The sequence below is a fragment of the Bubalus bubalis genome, chromosome 21 (assembly GCF_019923935.1).
Source record: "Bubalus bubalis isolate 160015118507 breed Murrah chromosome 21, NDDB_SH_1, whole genome shotgun sequence".
Lineage (NCBI taxonomy): Eukaryota > Metazoa > Chordata > Mammalia > Artiodactyla > Bovidae > Bubalus > Bubalus bubalis.
In genome coordinates, this window is record NC_059177.1 from 52,160,948 (window position 1) to 52,174,711 (window position 13,764).

The window sequence follows — 13,764 nt, forward strand, 5'->3', positions numbered from 1 at the left end:
GGGGAGGGGTCAATCTGTGGTTTAAAAACTTTCCAGTGACTTCTACATGCACCAAAGCTAAGTACCTCTGGCTTGGAGTATAAAAAAACAGAGCTGGGTGTTTTGGTTCCAGGCACTCACAGGCCAGTCACATTCTGCTGAGGAACTCTTGTGGAGTTTTAGGGCAGGGAGTGAAGAAAAGGGGGGAGATCCAAGAAAGGGGTGATCTGGACAGGAGCAAACATGCAACACGTTCATGAAGTTTTTTGTGTATTTTTTCATCGGAACCCATTCTTATAAAATACACACACGTCTCTTTGAAAACTACATCTGCCATCCAGTTGGGCTTTTTTCTTATTTTCACAGAAACGTTTTCACTTTGTCCAATATTTTCTCACTGAATTACAATAAAAATATGATTTACCTCTAATTAAAAAAAACAAATAAATCAGGGAAGGGCAAGAAGGTATTAGGAGTGTACTCTTTATTTCTCTTTGGTTTCTTAACACAAAAGACATGCGTTCTATAAATAAAAGGAATGAAGATTTTCTGGGCAACAATAAATCGGGGGGAGGGAGAGTCAGAATTCCTACCTACTCACATCTGTGTGGCCAAGTCAAAAGGCTGGTCTTCAGCTCCCATCCTGGCTTTGCTCTCAGATGAAACCCAGAAGAGAAGGCTCCTTGTGTTATTACCTAAGGGGAAATACCCAAGGACGGCTGAGGCTACAGCCCTCTGCTCAGAGCTGGGCTGGACCCCAAGGCTCACTGTTCACAGTGTCTGTCCCACGTCCCTTCCACAGTTATCTCTGGGTGATGTCTTTTCATGGTTTTCCTGGAAAGGCTCCAACACCAAAGGCTCAGACCAGCCACCTGTGAAAAGTTATGACCGTCAGACCGAGCAACCTACTGTGGGGAGCGTGAAATGTTGGTGTCGGCTCGCTTGTGCTCAGAGCCCAAGTCAAAGCGCTGGCTCCACCTTCCTCGGAAACACTGAGCCCAGGGGCGGCAGTGTAACTCGCCCCGGGAAGTGGGAGTAGGTCTAGGAAGGTCACCACAAGAGTGGCAGATGCTGGGAAACTGAGCTCTCAACCCCGATGGCAACATCTGGGTCAGCATCCTAAGGACCTGGCGAGGCCCACTTGCTGATTCTGAACACATTCACAACTCAGGCTTGTCAGTGCTGTTGCAAATTCACAAAAGGAGGGGCTTATAAGAAGAAGATGCGCATTGCAAACTCCTCTCTTAACAGGAAACACGGGCCCCACCCTCCTTCCACGTCTACCTCGAGAGGCAAACAGGGAGTGAGAGATGCTGGAGCTCCACCGTGAGCCTGGGCTTAAACTGGATCAGACTGTTAAGTCTTTTAAAATAAAAACATAATTTTCGGGTGCTTTTAGCAGAGGCCCAGCTCCACCTAAGTGGCAGGTGTCAAAGGTACTTCCTCTGGAAACATGGCAATTGCACACAGTGGTAAGCCTCCTGGTCCCAGGGTAGGAGAGATGTCTCAGAATACCACATTGTGCCTTTCTGAATGGGCTTCCAGGACACCTGGGCAGAGGCGGCGATGGGCAGGAGACCAACCAAGTAGAGACTGGGACCCTGAGACCCAATCTCGCGTTGGAAACATATCCTCTCTTAAGTCTCTACTGGAAGAATTTTAGGAAAACCTGATTTTGGCAGCAGCAGTTGAGGAACAGCTCCCCTGCCCAGCGCACTGGTCACAGAAGTGTCCTCCCGTCGGTTTTCCGCTGTGCAACGTCAAGGTCCTACCCAGGGAGGGCGAAGGAGGAGCGTGGAGTCTCTTCAAGAGGTCGTGTGCTAAGATCATAGGAAGAAATATAAAATCTGTTCTTTGCAGCAGCAAGAGATTCTTTCGGCTTTTACTTCTTTGGGTCGTAAAGCCGGCTTTGTGAGAGTGTAAAGGTCCACCTTGCTGGTTGGTCTGCCAAGGGCTGGAGGGGAGGCCAGACCCCTGGAGTTGGCGAGTGGATGGGGGAGCAGCGGACTGGCGGGGGAGAGGAGGCGGCTGGACCAAGCCAGCCCTGGGGCTGGTGGAAGGACCAAGTCCCTGGTTAGGTTCTCGAGGTACAAATGGTCGATGTGCCTCAGAAGCGTCATGAAGAGGAAAACTATCCGAGAAGGACAGGTGGGCAAATGAGCATCTGGCCAGACCTGCTGTTTCCTGCTGGTCAAGGAAGGGAGGAACGCGAGTGGGGAGGCACTCTGCATGAGCTCCATGGTGGCAGCGGGAGGGGACCACCGGGGCATGCGGAGCCCCTGGCGACGAGCTGGGAGCTCCCACCTAGAAAGGCGGCGATAACTCAGCCAACTCGCTAAGCCTACAATTAAAAAAGTCCTCTGACAGTGGGTGTGGAGACAAACCCCGTGAGCACCGTGCTACAGGACTGGGTGAGAGTGCACTGGTTCTAGACACGCGGAGGGGCTCAGAGGGAACCCCGCGTGCCCTGCGAGGCCTCAGGACCCTGGGATCCGAAGAATGTGGGAGCAGATACCACCCTTTTCATGGCGGGTGGCGGTTTTCCATTTAAACATGTAACTGCCTTTAGTGTCTTTTATGTTTTCTTCTTGCAAAAAAAAAAAAAGCTCACTTGAAAAAAGTATTTTTCCTTCCAGTTTCTTTCAAGTGTTGCTTTAACTTTCCTTCAGTTTCTTTCAAGTATCTTTTTTTTTTCCTTCTCCCTCGGTTTCTCTCGAATAAGATGAAAAAGACCTCATGGCAATCCCAAAATTAGACACAGGAAAAGCTTCTGTTCTCCCTGCTTACTCAGCAATGTAGACAAGAATCCTCGGGGCCCTTGGATGGAAAGAGGCACAAGGGCCCGTGTGCAGCTGGCCCTGCCATGCTGCAGGCTCGAAGTGAGGACCTCTGGCCTGTGTCCCTCTCCCAAGGCCACATCCCGCAGTTTCCAGCGGCCTCGGCCACTGCAGCTGCCCCATCGCAAACTGGCCACGATACAGCTGGCGTGCGGTGGGCGAGGACTGTCAAGATGGAAAGCCCTCTGCAGAGGGGTGGCCATGGAGCTGTGGCGGCTTGGAGGTGGGCTTGGATGGAGCCCATGGATGTGTGGACTGGCTGAGCCGCCCCGTCACCGGCTGGCGGTGGGACCCACAGGGGCTCTGTCCCCTGCTGTGTATCCTGGTCACCCAGGCCTGAAGATCACAAGGGCTGCACAGCCAGGGAGGACTTGAGCACCTGAAACCCTGGACCTCTGGCGAGCTCACGCTTCACCCTGTCATCTGGTCCAGCACCTCTCCCCAGGGGGACGGTCCCTGGGAGGGAGTGCTGCCCGTGTTTGTACCAGATCCCTGCCCCACCACGGCCCACCCCTGCGCCTTAGATGGTGAGCAGAGGGATGCAGCCCACACCGACCCCACCCTCGTGACAGGCCATGGGGGCCATGAACGTCCAGCGGTCCGTGTCCGGGTTGTACATCTCCACCGAGCTCAGGTTGGACTGTCCGTCATAGCCCCCTACGGCGTAGAGCCGCCCGCAGCTGGCCACCAGGGAGACCCGGCTCCGGCGCGTGAGCATGGGCACGATCAGGCACCACTGGTCCGCCACTGAGCTGTACACCTCGGCGATGCTGAGGAAGCCCGAGCCGTCGTAGCCCCCGCACACGAACATCTTGCTTCCCAGGGAGGCGGCCCCGTGGCGGCAGCGCTTGTTGAGCATGCCGGCCGCCGGGTGCCACGTGGCCGTGTGGTGGTTGTAGTGCTCCACCTGCAGCGGGGAGACGGGCGGTCAGGCCCAGGCTGGGCCACCGGCGGCCCGGCTGCCCTCAGCGCCCGGGGAGAGGCTCGGGGGACGAGGAGCTCTGCCGGGCTGCGCCCTGGCCCCAAGGCCCACGTTCCTCAGCTGCACACCTGCTTGTGAGATGACAGGGAGACGGCCTGGCCTCACCAGCTCTGTCTACACCCACAGAAAGAAACCGAGGAGCTGCCCGCGATGCGCTCGCTCTGTGTGGTGACAGAGCAGCGGGAGTGCGGGGTCTCCCGAGATCCCCACTGTGTGCTCCCCCGCAGCCCTGACGGATGGTGGAATGACCGCTCAATGGCTCTGGAGCTCTTTTTAAAATAAATGCAATTTCAAGTCAAATGGCAAGAAGAACACAACTATCTGAAAGTTCCACTCTGTCTGTGATTGCACTTCCTCTGGGCAGGAATTTCAGGAGGCCTCCAGCACTGCTCACTGAGGAAATGACCAGGGTGGGGGTGAGAATGCGAAGGCCACACTCTTCCTCTCTGTGCACATGGGTTCCCACACTCGGAGGCAGCATTTCAGAGCACGTGGCAGATGGCCTGAGGCCCCAAGATGACACTTTCCCTAGCAGTGGCCAGGCTGAGCCTTTTTCCAAAGAACATCCTTTCAAAATAACTCTCGCAGGTAAAGGGAGTGTAGGTGCCCTTAGCCCAGGAGGAGCCCAGACTCACGCTGCTGAAGATCTGCAGACCGTCATGGCCGCCCGACACGTAGATCCTGCCCTCGAAGACTGTAACCCCCGCAGCACTGCGGTTCGAGCTCATCGGGGTCACCACTGTCCACCTTCAGGAAAGAGGCAAAGGAGAAAGGGAGCCATGAGATCTGGGGATCCTGCCCTCCCAAGACAGCGGGGGAGGATCTGGAGGAGCTGTGCTGTGTTCTGTCCTACCCTGGACGATCCCCCCAATTCTTATGGCCTCCTCCACCACCTCTGCTCAGGTCACTCTGGCTGCCGCCCTTCGCTTAAGCTTCAGGCCACACATTCAAAGTCAGGACGTCCAAGCAAGGCCTCTCTGACAGATCTGCTCCTTCCTGATACCTCTGGTCTTGTGAATGGGACCACCAGCCATCTAGCTGCTAGATTTACAGTTTCGGAATTTTTTAAGACCACTTCTCCATCATCAACATTCTGTGGTCACCATATCTCCGCTGGTTTGCCTCCTGGTCATTGCTTGTCCCCATTTCACTACCATTGCGCTGGCTGTGGCCTCTTGTGGGACCATTGCCACTGCCTGCTTTGGGGGGCTGGCTTTCAGATCATTCCCATCCCACCTGGGCACGGAATGTCCTCTGACAACTCCTATTTCCTCTAAGGCGACTCCAAGTTCCTTAACGTGCTTCTTTGCCACTGGGTCCTCATCCCCTTTCCAGCGGTGCCTCTGCCATGTGCCACCCACACCTGCTCCTCAACCTCACACAGCAGCTCTTTCTTATCTGCAAGCCTCTCTCCCTGCTGTCTCTTCTCCTGGGATGTGTGTTTCCCCTCAGAAAGTATCTCTGCAACTTGACTCTACACCCCCAGCCGTGGGAAGATGGAAGCCCTCCCCACTCTGTACCCAAGAGCTCTAGACACAGGCCCCCAGAGGAAGACCATCGCTGTGTGCAGTAGCCCCGGCAGACGAGGTGCTGCTTAACCATCTTAGAAATCCTGCTCGCTGCCTGACACTTAATAGGTTGGTTAAGTGTGTGGAATAAAGGCTTAAATGCTCTGTGATGGATCCAATGTGTTTATACTGTAGGATTCAAATACTGAATACAAGCAGATTAAAATACTGAAATGAAAAGCTTGGGCTGACCTTGCTGGTGTTTTTCAAAGAGTGTTCTTCAAAATGAGACTACAGGATGGTGACAGATACAGTGAAATTAAAGAGGTTTCTCTACTGCAGAATTTTTAAGTCTTTTAAAATGTTAATATGTGTTATGGGAAGATGAGGCCTCTGGTGGTACAGACATCAATGTTTCCCAAGCTTCTTTAATTTAATGTGTAACTTTTTCCCCCCAAATCATATATTACCCATTCTGGAAAGTGCTATTCATCTATTTATCATGCCCTTTCACCTGCATTTCCATTAAAATGAGTTGATTTATTTAAGTGGTACAGAGCATTAACAAGTGTTTCCAAGTACCTATGCAGACTATTTATTTTTAAAATTTAATTATTCATTCATTTAATCAAAGATTATTAAATATCTATTACATGCAAGGAAGTACAGGTGGTAGACTTCCCTGGTGGCTCAAACAGTAAAGAATCTGCCTGGATTCTTTACTGAATGCAGGAGACCAGGGTTTGATCCCTGGGTTGGGAAGACATCCCGGAGAAGGGAACAGCAATCCACTCCAGTATTCTTGCCTGGAGAATTTCATGGGCAGAGGAGCCTGGAGGGCTGTGGTCTATGGGGTTGTGAAGAGTCAGATACAACTGAGCAACTAACATACACCCCAGGGGCTAAACAGGAGAAATCTTCCTTAACCTCGAGAAGCATGAGGAGAGCACTTCTGATCTTCATACTCTAACAAGCTCCAACGCCCCAGGGGAGCTGGGCTCCTTACTTGTCTGTCTCAGGTGAGTAGGTCTCCACAGAGCTGAGAGAAGAGTTGCCATCGTAGCCACCACAGACGTAGATCTGTCCGTCCAGCACGACCGTCCCCATGGCACTGAAACAGACACGGCTGTCATCCCGAGGGCTTCAGACTTCCCGAGGCAACCTCTCACGTGCAGAGAAGTAAGCTGAGCCCCCAACTGCCTCCTTCTAGAACACACCTAAATCCCAGGTATGTGCCTAAGCAACGGTGTAAAATGGAAATGGAACCGCCCTGGGGTTCCTCTTGCCTCCTGCCCTTCCTGCCCGGGGTGCCTCCTCCACCTCCTTCTCAGCCCTTGATATGCTCTTCTGCCCTGCCGTGCTCAGGGTAGGATTCACCTTTAAGGCCTGGGTCAAATTCCTCCCTCTGCTCCTCCAGAAGCCATCCTGGATTCCTCAGCAAGAATGAGTCCCTCCCGACCCCGCCCTCCCAGCGCAGCTCCTTTCTCACAGCTGTCCGTCACCCAGTCGTCCAGCACACGAGACCTTCACCAGGCATACCGTCCAGGGCACCAGGTCTAGAGAGCCGAGCGAGCCAAAGGCCCTGCCCACAGGGGTACCAGACATCGACCCGCCATCTCTTCACAAGTGGGGACCTCCTGGAAGACGGGGGTCCTCATAGTGAGACCCTGACACTGCTGAGTGTGGTGCTTTGTAAGGAACAAGCCCTTAACAATGGGTGACCGTGACTTCCCCACACATTTCACTATAAGGTATGGCAGACATCTTTTTGTTACATACATGGCCCTGCATGTCCCCTGTTGTCTGAGGGGTCAGGCAACAGCTCCTGTTTATTTCACACCCACTGCACACAGCAGGTGCTCTCTACTTGCTATTTCGCACCCTCAGCACATCCCATGGGAGGCATCACCATCAGCCCTGCAGAGATGGGCAGCTGTGGCTTGAGGAGGCCAGGCGATCCTCTCAGGGCTGCCCAGAGGGCCTGCCTCGGATTTCAGTGCCACAAGCGTGTCTCCCACGCTGTTCATCGCGCCAAGCTCTCCTAATACCAAAGAAGCAGGGATCTGCTGTAATCATACAGTCTTCTGGTCTACACAAAGCCTCAAGGAAAATGAAACATGAGTGCCAAGCTGCCCGACTCACTGTGTTCAGACCTGATGCTGAAGAAGATTAAAAGCGAATCTCGGTGTCTAGCAAACAGTAAAATAATGGATGCCAGGCCTTACAGCCCCCTTTCTAATGTACACAGCAAATCACAGTGATCCAGTGACGTCCCTGAGTCGGCTGAAACAGGACAGGACTTGCCTGAGGAGAGGACTGTGGGAAGGTCACAGACTCACTGGACATGGTACTGTCCTTCAGGAAGTAGACAAAAGTAACAACTGTGGAATTCAACAAAAATGTAAGAAGGATTGAGAGGTGCCACAAAACCATGTGAGATTACCTTTTAATGAAATGGTAAAGACAATGTGAAGAGACAAGGGGAACTACCGCAGAACTGCACTCATCTCACACACTAGCAAAGCAATGCTCAAAATTCTCCAAGCCAGGCTTCAACAGTACGTGAACTGTGAACTTCCAGATGTTCAAGGTGGATTTAGAAAAGACAGAGGAACCAGAGATCAAATTGCCAACATCTGTTGGCTCATAGAAAAAGCAAGGAAATTCCAGAAAAACATCTACTTCTGCTTTATTGATTATGCCAAAGCTTTGGACTGTGTAGATCACAACAAACTGTGGAAAATTCTTCAAGAAACGGGAGTACCAGACCACCTGACCTGCCTCCTGAGAAATCTGAATGTGGGTCAAGAAGCAACAGTTAGAACTGGACATGGAACAACAGACTGGTGCCAAATTGGGAAAGGAGTACGTCAAGGCTGTATATTGTCACCCTTATTTAACTTATATACAGAGTACATCATGTGAAATGTTGGGCTGGATGAAGCACAAGCTGGAATCAAGATTGCTGGGAGAAATATCAATAACCTCACATATGCAGATGATACCACCCTTACGGCAGAAAGCAAAGAACTGAAGAGCCTCTTGATAAAAGTGTAAGAGGAGAGTGAAAAAGCTTGCTTAAATCTCAACATTCAAAAAACTGAGATCATGGCATCTGGTCCCATCACTTCTTGGACAATAGATGGGGAAACAATGGAAACAGTGACAGACTTTATTTTCTTGGGCTCCAAAATCACTGCAGATGGTGATTGCAGCCATGAAATTAAAAGACACTTGCTCCTTGGAAGAAAAGGTATGACCAACCTCAGTTCAGTTGCTCAATCGTGTCCGACTCTTTGCGACCCCATGAGCTGCAGCACACCAGGCCTCCCTGTCCATCACCAATTCCCGGAGCCTACTCAAACTCACGCCCATCGAGTCAGCGATGCCATCCAACCATCTTATCCTCTGTCGTCCCCTTCTCCTCCTGCCCTCAATCTTTTCCAGCATCAGGGTCTTTTCAAATGAGTCAGCTTTTGGCATCAGGTGGCCAAAGTATTGGAGTTTCAGCTTTAGCATTAGTCCTTCCAATGAATATTCAGGACTGATTTCTTTTAGAACTGACTGGTTGGATCTCCTTGCAGTCCAAGGGACTCTCAAGAGTCTTCTCCAACACTACAGTTCAAAAGCATCAATTCTTCGGTGCTCAGCTTTCTTCACAGTCCAACTCTCACAACCATACATGACCACTGGAAAAACCATAGCCTTGACTAGATGGACCTTTGTTGGCAAAGTAATGTCTCTGCTTTTGATTATGCTGTCTAGGTTGGTCATAACTTTCCTTCCAAGGAGTAAGTGTCTTTTAATTTCATAGTGGCAATCACCATATGCAGTGATTTTGGGGCCCCCAAAAACAGTGGGGGCTCCCCACAATTTCCCCATCTATTTGCCATGAACTGATGGGAAACAGTGGAAACAGTGTCAGACTTTATTTTGGGGGGCTCCAAAATCACTGCAGATGGTGACTGCAGCCATGAAATTAAAAGACGCTTACTCCTTGGAAGAAAAGTTATGATCAACCTAGACAGCATATTCTGGAGAAGGCAATGGCACCCCACTCCAGTACTCTTGCCTGGAAAATCCCATGGACGGAGGAGCCTGGTGGGCTGCAGTCCATGGGGTCGCTAGAGTCGGACATGACTGAGCGACTTCACTTTCACTCTTCACTTTAATGCATTGGAGAAGGAAATGGCAACTCACTCCAGTGTTCTTGCCTGGAGAATCCCAGGGATGTGGGAGCCTGGTGGGCTGCTGTCTGTGGGGTCGCACAGAGTCAGACACGACTAAAGCGACTTAGTAGTAGTAGTAGTAGTAGACAGCATATTAAAAAGCAGAGACGTTACTTTGCCAACAAATGTCCGTCTAGTCAAGGCTATGGTTTTTCCTGTGGTCATGTATGGATGTGAGAGTTGGACTGTGAAGAAGCCTGAGTGCCGAAGAATTGATGCTTTTGAACTGTGGAGTTGGAGAAGACTCTTGAGAGTCCCTTGGACTGTAAGGAGATCCAACCAGTCCATCCTAAAGGAAATCAGTCTTGAATATCCACTGGAAGGACTGATGCTAAAGCTGAAACTCCAATACTTTGGCCACCTGATGCGAAGAACTAACTCATTTGAAAAGACCCTGATGCTGGGAAAGACTGAAGGCAGGAGCAGAAGGGGGAGACAGGTTGAGATGGTTGGATGGCATCAGTGACTCAATGGACATGAGTTTGAGCAAGCTCTGGGAACTGGTGATGGACAGGGAGGCCTGGCGTGCTGCAGTCCATGGGGTGGCAAAGAGTTGGACACAACTGAGCGACTGAACTGAACTGAACTGACCATTGTGGACTGGAACAGTCATGGGATAGGGCTCTGGGCAAGGAGCCTGCAGGACTACAGGAGGGCAGGGAACAACGATAGAAAGCAGGCTGTCACCAGCCAGCAGGAGAGAAGGCATGTGGTTCATCAGGGGAGAAGTGACCATGCACATTTTAAGGCAGTTTGTCACTTCAGGGGGATGCAATGGAGCTGGGCCTGTGCGCCTAATAATCACAGTGACGGAAGGCGCCACCCAGCGGACTCCTCCCAGACAGCACTCCAGACCTTGTGACGTCGCAGCTAGCAAGCAGCCCAGAGCAGACACGCAACGAAAAACAACTCATGGCCATTAAAGCGAAAAAGGCCCTCCTGATGGGGGATATTGGGCAGTGAGTCACTTGAGGCCATAGAAAGCTGCAAAGGACGGAAGGAGCCAGAAGGGGAAGCCCCAAGGCAGAGGCAGGAGGAGAAGGAACCACTAGAGGGCAGATCTTTTCTACATATATTTTCTTCCAAAAACGAAGCTCTTTGGCCTTTCGTGAATCTCACTGATACAAAAGCAGGTTCCTTCCTGCTCGAGGTCACACACAGACACGACTGAGTGAGGACAAGCGCATCATGGCTGTGACACTTCCATGTGGCAAAGACTTCCACGCTGAGCAGGACCCCTCTTCCTCACACAGTGACTGCAAAGGACTTCCACGCTGAGCAGGACCCCTCTTCCTCACACAGTGACTGCAAAGGGCTTCCACGCTGAGCAGGACTGCTCTTCCTCACACACAGTGACTGCAAAGGGCTTCCACGCTGAGCAGGACTCCTCTTCCTCACACAGTGACTGCAAAGGACTTCCACGCTGAGCAGGACTCCTCTTCCTCACACAGTGACTGCAAAGGGCTTCCACGCTGAGCAGGACTCCTCTTCCTCACACAGTGACTGCAAAGGACTTCCACGCTGAGCAGGACTCCTCTTCCTCACACAGTGACTGGCATCTCTCTCTCTTTTCACATGAGCTTACGAGGACAAAACCCAAATCACGGCCAAAGGGGTCTGTGAGGCAAATACTCAGGCCCCAGAATTACAAAAGCAGACAAGGCCCTTAAAGGGCAGCTGGTCCAGGGCTTTTCAAAAATAGTATCATTTTAACTTTTTCCTCCCAAAGTTGGGCATATGTCCAGGAGGCGCAATACGTAAAAAGGATCAACGCAGAACCGTTCTGGTTAAATGAACAGGGCACTTTGGATGTCCTTTCATCTCTCGTCTTACTCAGGAAACGTGGGCGGGAGCAGACAAGTGGCTGAAAGGCGTTAGGAGACACAAGCTCGGTCCACCTCACAGCCAGCTGTGTGTTCAGGCCTGGGGACCGTGTGGAGCCCCCAGGTAAAGAGCACTGCTGTGCTCCACAAAACCCCTGCCAGTGAATGCATGTGGGGCGGGGATCCTGGGGGGAAAGAGAGCATAGGGAGGAATTCCCGCCAACTCCCTCGTGTGACTGATAAAAGTTAAATCCTCCTTACTCTTCAGCTTTCAAACTGTGGTCCGGGCACCTCTTTGCCGAAACCTTCCTGATGTTCCAGCCCAGCTTCTCTCCCTCCTCGCGTCTTCCATAATAAAAACCTTCAGTCCTTATCTAGCACTTAAGTTACAGTACAATGTCCACACGCCCCTGTGTCATCTCCCCAGGTCCCTCAAAGGACAAAGTTAAATCCTCCTTACTCTTCAGCTTTCAAACTGTGGTCCAGGCACCTCTTTGCCAAAACCTTCCTGATGTTCCAGCCCAGCTTCTCTCCCTCCTCGAGTCTTCCATAATAAAAACCTTCAGTCCTTATCTAGCACTTAAGTTACAGTACAATCTCCACACGCCCCTGTGTCATCTCCCCAGGTCCCTCAAAGGACAAAGGACAAGGCAGGGGTTTTACCACAAGCAGACGGGGGTGCTGGCTCCCAGGAGGTACGGACAGCGGCTGCAAGAATCCCCAGGCCGAAGCCTGCATTTGTTTTACTTCGTGTCCTGCTGATCTAGGATGGCGCCCCCTTCCTAGACCATGGGGTCCCAAAGAGTGACCCAGGACGTGCAGCCTGCTCCCGGAATACCTTCTCTTGCTGTTCATGCTCCTCACTCGCGTCCACGTGTCCGTCTCCGGGTTGTAGACCTCCACGGTGCTCAGCCGCAGCTGGCCGTCGTACCCGCCGATGGCGTAGAGGAGCCCATTCACCACGGCCACGCCGACGCGGCTGCGGGCTGTGCTCATGGGATGGCACTTCTCCCAGCGGTTGGCGACGGGGTCGAACACTTCCACCACATTCAGGGAGTCACCTGCATAAAAATTTGCTACTCAAATTAAAACAAATGAGACCGCTCGTTTAGATCACGGCTGCTGGGCAATGATTACATGGCATGTTCGACTTGATCTTATCAGCTCTTCCCACACAATCACTCAAGGCTGGAGGGCCCCCTGAGGAACTGGAGCCGGGGATAACCTCAAACCTAATTCTTTAAGGGAAATCAGAAGCAGACTGGAGGCACTTGTTTCCTTTCTAGACAGGGCGCTTTTAAGTGGCAAGGAGGTTCTTCACCTGCTGAAAGGCAAAGGTGAAGGCAAATGGGGTCCACTAGTTCCCCGACCCAGGCGGCATGCCCACAGAGCAGGGCATGGCTCCAGTGCGACTGTTGCTTCCTAGCAGGGGGCCTTGGGCAAGCTGCTTGGCATCCCCATCTTCTGTTCTCACGTATGAGATCATTTCCAGGGCAGAGTTCCCACGAGGATTAAATGACAGAACACCTAGCCGAGTTCTAGACTATACCCCGTGCTCAACAAATGGTAACTACGGCAGCAGGAGTAACTCCAACCCCGCCATTTTCACTGTTGTTTTTTTTTTTTTTTAAAAAGATCAAATGAAATAACCCCTTCCCTGTTTTATTCTGCTTTGGGACACTCAGCACCTGCCACGCTTTATGTTCACTAGTTGAGGACTTACCTTTTCCAGGTCATACAGTTAACAAGCAGCAGAGGCCAGGACCCATCTCCCCACGAAGTTTCAATCAAAAGCAAAACTGCCCAGGACTGCCCACCAGCTCCCCACCTCCCATCAGCCTGGCGGCCTCTGAAGAGGCCAGGCCTTCACATCCTAGGTGACAACTCCCTGTGCCTCTGCACTGCAAGGACTCAGCAGTCTCCACTGCCCTCTCCTAGAGTACTCCCGCCCGACAGTGACGCCTGGGGTGGGCAGGAGGGGCCTGGGCTCCAGGGAGCGTTCCTGAGAACCTGACTGTCTGACACAAGAGTGCCAAGAACATGGGGACTATAAGGCACGTGTATTTCACTAGAGGTTAAGAGTCCAAGAGTGAAAAGTACTGACAGTGCAGACCCTGTGTACTTGGAGAATCTTCCTTCTTACACGGTGACATGCTCAGAGTCTAAGCCCAGAGGGCCACACAACCCGATGTGATTAGCCTGGTAACAGAACTGGGTCTCTGATTATATCGTATCCAGAGCCGAGTAAATCCCGTAGCTGATGGGATATTAGAGAATGAGTGTGGGCCCAGGAGCCAGGCCCTTGCTCAGCCCAAAGAACTTGTGTGAACACAGATCAAGTTCTCTGAGCCTCAATTTCCTCACTGCGAAGGCCAGGCCTGTGGGACTTCTAAAGACCTTTTGTGC

General features: G+C 51.8%; 1 protein-coding gene across 5 annotated transcripts in view; it reads right to left on the reverse strand.

Moving 5' to 3' along the window:
• Positions 1 to 446: 446 nt before the first annotated feature.
• The window catches only part of KLHL18 (kelch like family member 18), a 51,124-nt gene continuing 37,806 nt past the window's right edge, over positions 447 to 13,764 (reverse strand). For 3 of the 5 annotated variants that reach the window (XM_006065208.3, XM_044933899.1, XM_025272230.2), the window contains 4 exons: positions 12,197 to 12,434; positions 6,313 to 6,417; positions 4,434 to 4,545; positions 447 to 3,723 (listed from right to left, as the gene is read on the reverse strand). In XM_006065208.3, the coding sequence (XP_006065270.1) occupies positions 3,337 to 3,723; positions 4,434 to 4,545; positions 6,313 to 6,417; positions 12,197 to 12,434 (842 nt within the window). In that variant the 3' untranslated portion in view covers positions 447 to 3,336. The remainder of the gene's footprint in view (positions 3,724 to 4,433; positions 4,546 to 6,312; positions 6,418 to 12,196; positions 12,435 to 13,764) is intronic. The other 2 variants (XM_006065209.3, XM_044933900.1) reach the window with 1 other exon arrangement.